Here is a 14,909-nt window from a genome sequence, read left to right on the forward strand (position 1 = left end):
TTTCCTCCTTCTTTATTTATTTTCAAAGCACCTCGATGAAAATACATTTACGGAATTTGAATTAGAATACCCTAGTACTAATGCATTAGCCTCTTTTCAATCCTTATTTGATTTTGTTTCATTACGTAATAAAGCAAAAACTTCAGTTCAACGCACTAGATTTAAAACGCAGATTTCTGATAAATCTAAAACAAATATTTCAAACAAATCGCATCATTCTTATCAAAAACCTCGAAACTCGTTTTTCCTTAGAGAAAATGAAACTTCATCGCCTTGTATTCTTTGCAACGCTACGCATAAAATTTATTCATGCTCGGTGTTTTACAAAAAAAAACCACTCAAGAAAGATGCTCGTTTATTCGCCAAAAACAATTTTGTATACATTTTTTAAGCTCATATCATAATACAAAAAATTGCAAATCGTACAATACATGTAAATTTTGTAACGCAAAGCATCATTCGTTATTACCTACATATTTTTCGAAATGACAGAAACACTCGCAAAGATTCGTCAAATTCCGCTTCGCAATCAAATGACATCTCATTCTTATACGTCCCTGGACCGTCAAACAATACTCAGGCTCCAGTTGATAACAATTTAAATAACTCTTCTAGTTTTTGTGGTAAAATAACCTCTAATTCTCGCACTTTATTGTCTACAGCAAACGTGGAAATTTTAGATATACATGGAAAATTAAAAAAAATACGCATTTTAATTAATTGCGGCTCAGAAATGAGTCATATTTCAGAAAATTGTTATCAGCGTTTGGGTCTCACAAAATACAATTATTCAATTACTGTTCAAGGCCTAGCGCAAATGCAAGATTCAACCTCAAAGGGCGCCGTCACGTGTACTATAAAACCCTTCGACAAAGGAAACCCTTTAATTACATTTGATGCAACAATTTTCTCCAAATTATGTAACGAATTACCTACGTACTCTATTACGAACCATGAAAGATGGTCACACAAAAAAGGTCTGCCCCTAGCAGATGCCGATTTTTATAAGCCTTCCGAAATAGATATTTTGTTATGCGCTAAAGCCGTACCGTACATCTTGTTAGGTGATAAAAAATTCGGTGGAACTAATGAACCGGTAGCATTAGAAACGGTATTTGGTTAGATATTAATGGGCAAATTCGATAATTCGCGAAAAAGTAACACACTCATTTTTTCTCGCAAATAAAATTAAACAATATAAGACGCGTATTCTAAGTGAAAAGGAGTGCTCGTTAATTAAATTTTTTCGCAAAACGCATAAATACCCAGTGCCGGAGAAAACTCTGAAATCATATAAGAAAACTACGCCGAATGGTAAGTGCCGATTCAATTCCATTTCAATGTTTCATACAGTCCATTTACTTTTCTTTTTCTTACACTGAACCAGCGCGTAACGCTAAATAATATGAAATTTACAACATATTAATTGGTTATATATTAGCAAAGGCATTTTTGACTCTACAGATTTCCTTATTTCCGACAATAATAATTAAAAAAGAAAGAAAAAGTATACTTAAACCTTAAGATCTTTTCTCAAAACTCAATTCAAAATTTAAAAATAAAGATACGACAATTTTTCTCATTTTAATACNTTCTCGCACTTTATTGTCTACAGCAAACGTGGAAATTTTAGATATACATGGAAAATTAAAAAAAATACGCATTTTAATTGATTGCGGCTCAGAAATGAGTCATATTTCAGAAAATTGTTATCAGCGTTTGGGACTCACAAAATACAATTATTCAATTACTGTTCAAGGCCTAGCGCAAATGCAAAATTCAACCTCAAAGGGCGCCGTCACGTGTACTATAAAACCCGTCGACAAAGGAAACCCTTTAATTACATTTGATGCAATAATTTTCTTCAAATTATGTAACGAATTACCTACGTACTCTATTACGAACCATGAAAGATGGTCACACATAAAAGGTCTGCCCCTAGCAGATGCCGATTTTTTTAAGCCTTCCGAAATAGATATTTTGTTATGCGCTAAATCCGTACCGTACATCTTGTTAGGTGATAAAAAATTCGTTGAAACTAATGAACCGGTAGCACTAGAAACGGTGTTTGGTTGGATATTAATGGGCAAATTCGATAATTCGCGAAAAAGTAACACTCACTCATTTTTTCTCGCAAATAAAATTAAACAATATAAGACGCGTATCCTAAGTGAAAAGGAGTGCTCGCTAATTAAAATTTTTCGCAAAACGCATAAATACCCAGTGCCGGAGAAAACTCTGAAATCATCTAAGAAAACTACGCCGAATGGTAAGTGCCGATTCAATTCCATTTCATTGTTTCATACAGTCCATTTACTTTTCTTTTTCTTACACTGAACCAGCGCGTAACGCTAAATAATATGAAATTTACAACATATTAATTGGTTATATATTAGCAAAGGCATTTTTGACTCTACAGATTTCCTTATTTCCGACAATAATAATTAAAAAAGAAAGAAAAAGTATACTTAAACCTTAAGATCTTTTCTCAAAACTCAATTCAAAATTTAAAAATAAAGATACGACAATTTTTCTCATTTTAATACCTTTCTTACAATATATATACTAGTATATTAATGATTACTCCCATTATTTTACCTGTCATTCCAATCAAAATGGATCACCCTTTACATCAATAAGTAGATATATTCCTTTTATTTAATTGCACTAGCAAGAAAAGTTTAAATAAATAATAATAGAGATCTGTCCATAAGTCGATTATACAAATTTACTTTTGCCAAATAAGAAATATGTCAAAAATATGTATAATACATGACCACAGGTAACGTTTCGAACATTTTCAAAAGTTAAAGAGGGCAGTTTTCTGTTTTATTTATCTATTTTCCATAGATATCGTGTAATGTTACTCTCGTTGGAGAATATTAAACCAATTTTCAAAAGTTTGAAATATATTTATTACTATTTAGCAAAATAAACACCTTTTATTTTTAATTAGGTACACATTTGTTTCTATTAAGAAGTAAATAATTGTTAATATGTTAATATGATTAATATAATAATGATTTGAAAATATTTTTTTCAGATGTAGATATACTTTTACGAATATTGCATTTGGAAAAAACAGAAATTTTGTAAACATAATCGGTAAATCAATTCTAAAATCCCTTGTAAATCAATTCCATCCTTTTCCATTTTATATACCCAGTGTTACAAAATAAAACAACAATACATTAATATAATATTTTTATACTTATTTTCACATAGATATAAATAAAGCTGTCAAATATAATTTAGCGGATATAAAAATGGACTGATCAGTGACTTTCCTACATTATCTATATATACAATATTTACCACTATCTCATAAATACAAAAATAAAGGTGTGTCATTTAGAAAATCGAACTACTTAATGTCAGTAGGTACACGTAACCTACGTAGTTCTGTACATTTCAATTTTGGCCGGATAATCTCACAAATTAAGTCAAGACGACCCTATGTCCCCCATCTTAGCACGGCTTAGACTATGGTAATAATAATAATAACAATAACATATATTAATAATCTACCGATTCTGTGAACGGCTTTAATAAAATATATAGATGTGTTAAACACAAAATCAATAGTAACATTTTACACTTAAACAAATGGACGGACATTAAGAATTATAAATACAACAAACAAAATATTGTTTTTCAAAGCACAGGCAATTAATAAAAATAGATTGTGCAAATTAGTATTTACTGTTAGATAATAAAAAATGGTCTGTACAACTATATATTTTTTTCTAAATTGGAATATGCACTATATAAGGGTTTGTACTATATCAATTTTTATACAATAGCAATTTGTATTGACATATATTCGTACCTACATAATTCATAATAATTAAAGTTATAAAGTGTTTTATGTTTAATACACAGGGTGTTACGAGAAAATAGGTCAAGACCCTAAACACAGATTATTTGAGTGACTGAAAAACATTCCTTATGGCATTTTTTTATTTAGGTGCTAGTGTAGGTGTTGCTTCAAGACGACAAAGTTACAATTAAAAGTATTTTGATATAAAAATGAAATTATAGAAGGAAGAAAGAGAGTTGTGATACACACTTTTTTTAAATCAGACATTTTCTTTTTTTCTTGTTTTGATTGTTACAAAATTTTGATTTAGGGTTTCTAACTTCTTTGCGTACGTTATATATTCTTTTTTTTCTAAACTACGCTTAAGGCTTAGCTTGTTTATTAGAATGTGTATTTTAAATACATTGGTTTAATTTTGGCAAACTTTTAGGTAAACTTAAATTTGAGAACTTTAAATAATTAATCTTTAAGGTTATAAATTCTAATCTATCAATATCGTGTGAAGAAAGTGAAATCAAGAGATCTGATTTAAAAAAATATCCTTTTTCTCCATTCAAGTCTCCAATTTTGTTTTATGTGCAAAATTTCAACTTAATATAATAAAACAACGCTTTATTATGTTATTTTGATAGTTTGAAAAATGGCGCTTAAATGAAAAATAAAATAACATAGGAAAGTCCTGCTATTTTCACTAAAACATTCTGTGTTTAATTGACTTAATTTCTTTAGAATTCCCTGTATATTTGCGAAACCTTCAATTTCCAATATTTTTAAAAGAAATTTAGAAAGGGAAAGCAGTTCATGTAAGAAAATAACTATAAAAACAAAAAGAATTAAGTAACAAAATAAAATAAGCCCTGTAACAATATTATTTTATAAAGGAGTTTCTCTATTTTTACTGTAATACGGAATATATATTTTTTTAAAATTGTAATGTAGCTTACTTGACATTGAAAGTATGTGTTTATAAGAGTCTGATAAAAATTATTTTTTTTACAATATTGTTTTTAATTTTGCTATTAACTAACTGTTTTAGTTACGTACTTTGAAATGTGTATAAAGCAAACAATAAGACTATTACAAAATAAAATTTTAATGTTTACAAACAAGCAGATTTTAATAGAAAACAGAATAAACACTGTGTTTCTCTATAAGTTGCACCTCACAAACTGGTACTATTTCTGAAAAAAATAGTATGATATCAAACAAACGTCATAAATCTATTAAAATGAACAGATTTTTTAAATGTATTTCGTACATTTTTTACATGTTTAGATAGAACACTGTTATGATTTACATAAGTTTTTTGAGAGCTCTATCTCTAATAATAAGAAGATATGGTCGGAAGAGTCAATCTATTAGAGGTCGATGTTAATTTCTAGGCAACTAAGTATTCTGCTAGCATATTAGCTAGCATTTACGCACNAAGAAAAAAAACTATAAATAAATTCAAAAGTAATAACACTTAATAAAGTATTTCACATTAATTAAAATAACAGTAGTGTAAAACAGTCATATGCTTTAGTAAAATAGAACAAAATACGATACGAACATTATACATGTACAGTATACACAAGCTAAAATGAAAAATGCCCATAAAGACACAACATTAAATGAATAACAAAATAAACAAAATCTAAAACAAAAAACAAAATAGGTTTGTTATTGATTTTATGTGACAAGAAAAAATGTCAATATTATGTTGGAGGCTGTTGCAATTTTCGCACGACATAAATTGTGATGACAATAATAAATTAGTATTAGGTATTGCGAGATACATCATATTCGAGTAGCGTAGATTGGCGCTAAGCACGTGGAAGTTAAAATGTTCCAAAATTTGAGGACAATCATACACATAATTAATGACTTTATACAAAAAAACAACAGGATGCATATCTCGACGTGTCCCTAAGGATTTATAGTTAAACATGTCCAAAAGAATCTCGTGAGAAAATCCAATGTTGGGATATATTCCTTGAATTCTGAATTTTCTTCGAATTTTTTCTAAGTTATTTTGATAGACGGCATACTGAGGATACCAAACTATTGAAGCATACTCCAAGCGAGATCCTAAAAAACAATTATAAAAATTGACTATTGTAGAAGGATCAGCAAAATCTCTACAATTTCTGATCACAAACCCAAGGCTTGTATAAGATGATGAAGAGATATTGCGTATGTGTTCATGAAAAGATAATTTTTGATCACACGTTGCTCCCAAATCTTTTGTATAGTTGGGACGATCGAGTAAGAGAGTGATTGTCAATCCCATAATCATAGATCACAGGACAAGTCATTCTAGAGAAGGACATTATGTTACATTTGCTTATGTTAAGGGGAAGTCTGTTTTATGTACACCATGTACTATTTACCGATATTAAAGCATTTTGTAAGTTCTGACAATAAAGTATCAATCTTAACAAATGTTTTCATATCATTAGCGTAAAGTTATGAAATTAACATCTAAATATTTAATAATATCATTAAAAAAATACTTAACATTAGGGGTCCTAAACTCCAGACAATCCATTTATGAGTTCAGATTTAAATCCCCTATATTGTACATAGGATACCTTCGAATCAAGTACGATTTAAACAAATTCAACAGTCTTGTAGAGACACCACATACCTACGTCTAAACTTTCCAGCAGAATACTGATCTAACCTGTCAAACGCTTTTGAAAAATCTGTATATCTAACGTCGACTTGACCGTGATTGTCCAAAGTTCTAGAGATATAATCTGTAATACACACAAGGTTTGTTGTAGTCGATCTACCTCTTATAAAATCATGCCGACTAATATCTATAATTTGTGTAACGTAATAAAATGTAATGTAAAATTGGATATATCACTTTTATCGCCATTTTTAAAAACAGGTCGTATTCTCGATATTTTCCAAATATGTGGGAAGGTTTCTGTATTTAAAATCAAATTAAAAATAACCCGTAATGGTCTTACAAATACAGCTGCACAGTATCTCAAAAGAAAGACCGGAATTAGATCAGGCCCCATCGTAAAATTGGATTTTAATTATTTTATACTTCTAACAATATCTTGTTCCTCAGCCTGGTTAAAATCCAGTATTCTACTATGAATTAGCCGACTGTTATAATGTCTGTGTACGTTGTTCTGAATATAAAAGCTAACAAAATATTGTACAAAACCATTGGCTATAAGTTGTCCATTATTTCTTTCTTTTCTTCTTTTCTTCTTTTCTTCTTCTTTTTAAATGATCGCTCTGTAATTTTCTTAGCATAGCATCTACAGCAAATGTGACAGCCATCAGAAAATGGATTGAACTTAGTTTTATATTATTCGTGAAACATTTGCTGTAACTGTTTTTCCATGGAGTTCCACATTGTTTAATTATATTTTCTTCATCATATTGAAAATATAACCTTACAAAATGTTCAGTAGCTGTTTGACAGTCTGTTTGTCTATTCCAATATGTCTTTGCACTTCAGAACTAAACTTTTTGGTATTTTTACATACTCAATTTTGCACTTTTTTCTTTACTGAATAATAGTTTTCACCGAAATGAAACATTTTAAAAAACTACACCAAAATTTCAATTAAAGATGGCATGGCATTACATTTTGATTTCCGTTATTTCTAGTAGTAGCTATAATTTTTTTGAAAGTGTATATTTCAGCACTATGATGAAGTATGTGATGATAAACCTTCCTTCCAAATAATTGTTTATTACTTTTTTGTTAGCAATGTATCCAAGACCTATCTACAATTCGACATTTCTGAAATCGATACCAAGATGCTCTACTAACCATGGGGACTATGTCGAAATAGGACAAACTTACTCATACAATTTAAACAAATATGAAACGATTTCTGTTATTTAATGGCTTTCCTTCAATTTTGGATGAATTTATTAGCGACTGATCATGCCTCAGTTTACACAGTCCAGAAGGTGCTAGACCAGTTAAAGGTGTTTGGAATATACGTGACTTTCTGAGACTCCCGGAAATAAATCAACTAAAAATGTCACATTTTTGTCCCAATTTTGTTCTAATATTGACAACGATACCTCAAAATATTGTATGAATTATTAAAGAGCTTTTTTTAAGTAACTGATTACCATTTACTTCACAATCCACAAAATTTACATTATAATGAAATTATATTATCCAACGAAGTTTCAAACTTCAGCAGTAAATCATAAGCAGGTATTAAAGGACTCGAATTATAGTGGACTCTTTTCTCTGAAACTCGCAAACCTTCCTTGATTAAATTATTTAATGTATAAAGGAATAAAATGCTACAAATACTTTAGTGGCAGATTATTTGATTAAATAACTAAATAACATTACTAATTAATTGTTTCTCTTGTAGAGAGGTTCATGTGAAAACCTGATGTTAAGAGGAAGGATGGTGGGGAGCGTCCCAGGCTTGCTAGATGCGATATCTTGTGGGTCAACGGCAGATATACCAGCAAGCTCGATGGAGGAAGAATCGGCTGTTCCAAATATTCTAACCGAATGTTTTAGACATTTGGAGCAACACGGATTGCACACGCTGGGTATATTTAGAGTCAGTACCTCGAAGAAAAGAATTAGGCAGGTAAGCCAAAAGACAAAGATAATAATACTTGGATTTGTTCAAATAACAAATAATAAGTGCTGAACATTTCAATTTATGTTTTAGCTAAGAGAAGATTTTGACTGTGGTAAAGAAACTACTTTAGAAGATGAGCAATGTCCGCACGATGTAGCCACATTACTTAAGGAGTACCTCAGGGATCTTCCCGATCCTCTTCTTTGCAGAGACCTTTATCACGCGTTTGTCCAAACACAGAGTGAGTTTTACATTTATGATGGAATTATTTGAGAGATGAATATTAATTTTCCTTTGTTAGGGATACGCAACAGGAGACTGCAATTTGAGGCCTTACAACACTTGGTTCAGCTTTTACCTGCAGCCAACAGAGACACCTTATACGCTTTATTGAGTTTTCTGGCCATTGTGGCCAAATACTCGAATGATTCTCAGGACGAATCAGGTAATACTGATTTCAGCATTCAGCAAGCAAGTTGAGGATGGTTGGATCACAATATTTATTTATCTATAATAGATAGTAAAATAAAAGCAATAGAAAAGTCATTTGCATCAAATATTAATTAAATAGTAATGTTTTGGAATAAATAGTATTGTTATTAAAATAGTTGATCTACCCTGTCAGGAAACGAGTTGGATAGGTTTGGTCGTTCTTTATATTGGTAAACCACAGCTTAGTAAAACGTCTCATAGGTTATTTATACTCTTAGCCAAATTATCCTCTTTTTTCTGATAATCATTTATTCACACTACATCTTGACTCTAAGCAAGAAGTTATCCTTTATTTCTTAAATTCTTTTATATACTTTCTAACTCAAATTTTTCTAGAGCCAGAGTATATAATTTTGATATTCCAGTAAAATTTTTAATGACCGACTCAATCATATCCTATTTGAAATCTGATTTCATGGTATCTTAAAAGTTATTGTTACTGGCCCAACTCTCCTCGCTTTACACTACGTGCCAGCACTAAAACATTTTTACACTAAAATATTCTAGGTGAACCCATCATCGGAAACAAAATGGACTCAAGTAATTTGGCAACCGTATTTGCACCGAATATTTTACATTGCATAAAACCGGGTTCCAAAGACACAGCTGATCGACCAGAAGACAGGATAGACATAATCAACGTGGTTCGAACCTTAATAGATCATTACAAAATAATATTCTCTGTGTCTGCTGAACTTCTTGATGAAGTTTACGTGCATATGATGGATACCCATCCCGAAGCTTTAGATCAACTTTTAAGCAAAAAGGATGCAGTGGGAGGTGCAGATGAGTAAGTATCGCCGCAATTCCGATAAAAATATAAATTTGAAATATAGTGGAATATATCTAATCAAACTGACTTTTAAAATTCTAGGTCTGTAGATGAATTAGACAGTGAAAGTAATTCAGCCCCTTGGACACCAACAATACCCACCTCTGAAATGTCGATTGAAAACACTGATGGTAGAGGAACGCTATCGGAACCGAAGAAGACTTACTCCAGGGAGGAATTTTTGCATGAAGCTGCTGCTACTGGTGGTCCTAACGTTGGCATGAGAATAAGGTAACCATTGCAATTAGGAATTCATTCATTCTTAGTGTCAAGGTGTGTTGTGTAGAACCCACTTTTTGTGGTTACTTTGATAATAAAAAAGTTTTTGAGGGCATCATTCCTGGTGAATTTATGGTAAAACATTCGCCAGTTTAAACAAATGTTGTACCTTTCTTTCAAAATATTCAAGTATAAATATAATTACTAAACTGCGACCGTCTTTTTAGGCACAAGGACAAAATTCGAGAAAGGAGTACCCGCAGACGTCGCGAAAAGAACGAAGATGGCACTACACCTTCATCAGCGATATCAATCATTTCCCGGTTTCGTGGACAGAAGGAAGACGACAACCAGTACGGAAAAACAAGATCGTCGTCCATAGAAAGCACTAGTTCTACACACACAGACACCGATGTCACTAGAGTGTTAAGAATCGCAGATGATAGCTACGAAAGGAGGAAATCTTCACCTTACGTTCTCGATAACAGTGGCGTCATAACAGCCAGCTTGACCATCCCAGTACATACCCAAAACCAATCCCTATCCTATAACGTTGACGACGACATTCCTTACATAGAGGACGTTGATAACGCAAGGCAGCAAATCACCGTCGGAGTGGTCCGAACCCCAACCGCCCCTCCAAGACGAAGGAACCACTCAATAGGTAGTGATTCCTCTGTAGCATCCAATGTACAACCTATTACTGGTTCTATTTCTTTAGTTCAAAGTTACGATTCCGCCGTGGGATCGTCCGCAACGTATTCCAGTCCAGTGCAGAATACCCCCACTTCGGTTTCCAGCAGTATCGCGGACGCGGGAACGTACAGTTCACCTCCTTCGTGGGCTTCTACCCCTCCAACTTCACCAGACAGTGTACACACGTCGGTTAACTACATACCTGACGACATACAGCCTCCTAGGATACTGTCTAAGTCTTCCAAAAGTGTCAATTTATCCAAGGAAGCGCCGCCCACACTGCAGAAAGTGTCGTTCTCGTCAGTCCAGGAGGTGCAGCAGATCAAAGAAATTAAGGAACCTCAAAAAGTATATCAGAGAGAGTTGTCGTACACGAAACAAAAACTCGGTACCAGTACGGAAGTCACCAGAAGCTCGTACGAAACCAGCAGCCGACCTAGTGAACCGAAGTTCACTCCTAGTATCTCTAATATTGGGAACGCTGTTTTGCGGTCGAAGACAGCTGACTTTGAGAGGATAATCAAGATAGACACTAACAAACCAAAGTCACCGGTGATGAGCGCGGCGGAACGGGAGAAAAAGAAATATACGAAGAGGAGGTATACGGATTCCAGGCATCAAACCAGGCATATCCCAGACGCCGAGGCGCTAGAGTCGGCGTCTGCACAGGCCAAAAAAGACGACAAATTGAGCAGTTCGCAGGCGGGGCCTGTTTACAAGAGACGGGAGCTCATATCCAGCGTACCATCTAAGTAATGCGGAAGAAGGATATTGGAAAGTGAAGTGTGTTCAGACTTATGTACATAATCAAAATAAAGTGATAAGTGTTTTAGATCTAGTCTTATCTAGTGTTTACTGTCCCAAAGAAATGTTATTTATTTTTTAAGAATGTATGTAAAATAGTGTGTTGATGTATAATTAAATCAATTAAATTGTATAATTTATCAGAAATAACTTATTTTTTAGTCTTGTGGCTTTGTTCAAAATATTATGTATCATATTTTCATCCGATTAGAAGTTTCTTGCCATATGTTGGCTGTAGTTTGTAATTATCATATTTCTTAAAAGATACTGTTACTATTTTCTATACCTACCTAGGAAGAGTCAAGCGAATAATGACGGTTAACGAAATAAAATTCACAGGAAAAATATTAATACACAATAACAATATGTAGTTGTTTTTATTCCAGTGAATATTTATCCTATTCTAAAAAGTGGAGCAACAACTAAGGAACTCAAAATAGCGGTGTAGATTTATTATCTGGCATTGCAAATAAATCTTGCTCTTAACAGCAATTCTTCCGCTGCCTTTTTTGTAATGATTTACAATTGCAGGTGTCGCCAATTATTCTATTTTTCTTTTTAGTTACCGTGGCGCTACGCCAAATAAATGTTAATCAGATATCCGAAATGGAAGCCTTCTCAAGAAGGGCAATAGATTATCAAGACTTTCGGGATCAATTTAAAATTTTAACGTCTACCATTGATCAAGTTGCAACAGATTTTAGAAGAAATCATGAAAATATAATTATGCTTATGGCTTTACAAGAAGAAAACTTTGACGAGGAAGAAAATGTGCGTAAAGAATTTGACCAAAGTTTATCGCATGTTAGAATAGTGCTGTTACAGATTGCAAATGAGGAACCTAGTACGGATTTTAAATCTGTCACGGGTGTTGGCACTGGTAACTCTAGTAATAGTAAAAAAAATATTAAATTACCTCGTATAGATTTACCCAAATTTTTCGGTGAAAATATAACACAGTTTAAAGCATTTTATGATCTTTACAACACGCTTGTGCATAACAACAATGATTTAGATCCTATTGGAAAAATTCAATCTTTTAATCACGCATTTGGAAGGTGCAGCATTGTCACATGTTCAGAAAACACCCCTAGCGGCGGTAAATTATCAAAGCGCGTATGACTCTTTTGTAAACCGATTTTATGATAAAAAGGCTATAGCTTTCACTCTTCTACAACAATTGGAGGACGCACCAGTTATAACTAACGCAAAAAACGCATCCGATTTAAATCAATTATTAACAATTTATGGAGAAAATATTGCTGGTTTAAACAATATGGGTTTTTGTACTGCTGATTGGGATTTCCTCCTTCTTTATTTATTTTCAAAGCACCTCGATGAAAATACACTTACGGAATTTGAATTAGAATACCCTAGTACTAATGCATTAGCCTCTTTTCAATCCTTATTTGATTTTGTTTCATTACGTAATAAAGCAAAAACTTCAGTTCAACGCACTAGATTTAAAACGCAGATTTCTGATAAATCTAAAACAAATATTTCAAACAAATCGCATCATTCTTATCAAAAACCACGAAACTCGTTTTTCCTTNCTGTGTCTTTAAATTGTGCAAATATAACACATTTTAATATTTATTTGATTTATTTATCATATCTAAAAGAGATTAATAACACCTCGTGGTCTTCATAATGTTCTGCATGCTAATTTTTATATTTACACGTAAATTTGACTTATTCACGTACGTCCATGAACGTTCGGGCATTTTCGGGATTTCGGCTGCCAAATTTGGCTGCTAATTTCACACATGTGAAATTAATGAACCGGTAGCACTAGAAACGGTGTTTGGTTGGATATTAATGGGCAAATTCGATAATTCGCGAAAAAGTAACACTCACTCATTTTTTCTCGCAAATAAAATTAAACAATATAAGACGCGTATCCTAAGTGAAAAGGAGTGCTCGCTAATTAAAATTTTTCGCAAAACGCATAAATACCCAGTGCCGGAGAAAACTCTGAAATCATCTAAGAAAACTACGCCGAATGGTAAGTGCCGATTCAATTCCATTTCATTGTTTCATACAGTCCATTTACTTTTCTTTTTCTTACACTGAACCAGCGCGTAACGCTAAATAATATGAAATTTACAACATATTAATTGGTTATATATTAGCAAAGGCATTTTTGACTCTACATATTTCCTTATTTCCGACAATAATAATTAAAAAAGAAAGAAAAAAGTAGACTTAATCCTTAAGATCTTTTCTCAAAACTCAATTCAAAATTTAAAAGTAAAGATACGACAGTTTTTCTCATTTTAATACCTTTCTTACAATATATATACTAGTATATTAATGATTACTCCCATTATTTTACCTGTCATTCCAATCAAAATGGATCACCCTTTACATCAATAAGTAGATATATTCCTTTTATTTAATTGCACTAGCAAGAAAAGTTTAAATAAATAATAATAGAGATCTGTCCATAAGTCGATTATACAAATTTACTTTTGCCAAATAAGAAATATGTCAAAAATATGTATAATACATGACCACAGGTAACGTTTCGAACATTTTCAAAAGTTAAAGAGGGCAGTTTTCTGTTTTATTTATCTATTTTCCATAGATATCGTGTAATGTTACTCTCGTTGGAGAATATTAAACCAATTTTCAAAAGTTTGAAACATATTTATTACTATTTAGCAAAATAAACACCTTTTATTTTTAATTAGGTACACATTTGTTTCTATTAAGAAGTAAATAATTGTTAATATGTTAATATGATTAATATAATAATGATTTGAAAATATTTTTTTCAGATGTAGATATACTTTTACGAATATTGCATTTGGAAAAAACAGAAATTTTGTAAACATAATCGGTTGCTCCCTTGTAAATCAATTCCATCCTTTTCCATTTTATATACCCAGTGTTACAAAATAAAACAACAATACATTAATATAATATTTTTATACTTATTTTCACATAGATATAAATAAAGCTGTCAAATATAATTTAGCGGATATAAAAATGGACTGATCAGTGACTTTCCTACATTATCTATATATACAATATTTACCACTATCTCATAAATACAAAAATAAAGGTGTGTCATTTAGAAAATCGAACTACTTAATGTCAGTAGGTACACGTAACCTACGTAGTTCTGTACATTTCAATTTTGGCCGGATAATCTCACAAATTAAGTCAAGACGACCCTATGTCCCCCATCTTAGCACGGCTTAGACTATGGTAATAATAATAATAACAATAACATATATTAATAATCTACCGATTCTGTGAACGGCTTTAATAAAATATATAGATGTGTTAAACACAAAATCAATAGTAACATTTTACACTTAAACAAATGGACGGACATTAAGAATTATAAATACAACAAACAAAATATTGTTTTTCAAAGCACAGGCAATTAATAAAAATAGATTGTGCAAATTAGTATTTACTGTTAGATAATAAAAAATGGTCTGTACAACTATATATTTTTTTCTAA

The 14,909-nt window shown here is 31.8% G+C and overlaps 1 protein-coding gene across 2 annotated transcripts in view; it reads left to right on the forward strand.

The window, feature by feature from the left end:
- Positions 1 to 11,774, forward strand: part of LOC108917763 — a 90,021-nt gene extending 78,247 nt beyond the window's left edge. The window contains exons 5-11 of one of the 2 annotated variants that reach the window (XM_018724523.1): positions 8,170 to 8,397; positions 8,482 to 8,632; positions 8,693 to 8,836; positions 9,391 to 9,673; positions 9,758 to 9,946; positions 10,162 to 10,598; positions 10,656 to 11,774. In XM_018724523.1, coding sequence (XP_018580039.1) covers positions 8,170 to 8,397; positions 8,482 to 8,632; positions 8,693 to 8,836; positions 9,391 to 9,673; positions 9,758 to 9,946; positions 10,162 to 10,598; positions 10,656 to 11,386 — 2,163 coding nt within the window. In that variant the 3' untranslated portion in view covers positions 11,387 to 11,774. Of the gene's footprint in view, positions 1 to 8,169; positions 8,398 to 8,481; positions 8,633 to 8,692; positions 8,837 to 9,390; positions 9,674 to 9,757; positions 9,947 to 10,161 lie in introns of both variants that reach the window. The other variant, XM_018724515.1, reaches the window with a different exon arrangement.
- The last annotated feature ends 3,135 nt before the right edge of the window (positions 11,775 to 14,909 follow it).

Source organism: Anoplophora glabripennis, unplaced genomic scaffold, assembly GCF_000390285.2.
Source record: "Anoplophora glabripennis isolate ALB-LARVAE unplaced genomic scaffold, Agla_2.0 scaffold3, whole genome shotgun sequence".
Taxonomy (NCBI): domain Eukaryota; kingdom Metazoa; phylum Arthropoda; class Insecta; order Coleoptera; family Cerambycidae; genus Anoplophora; species Anoplophora glabripennis.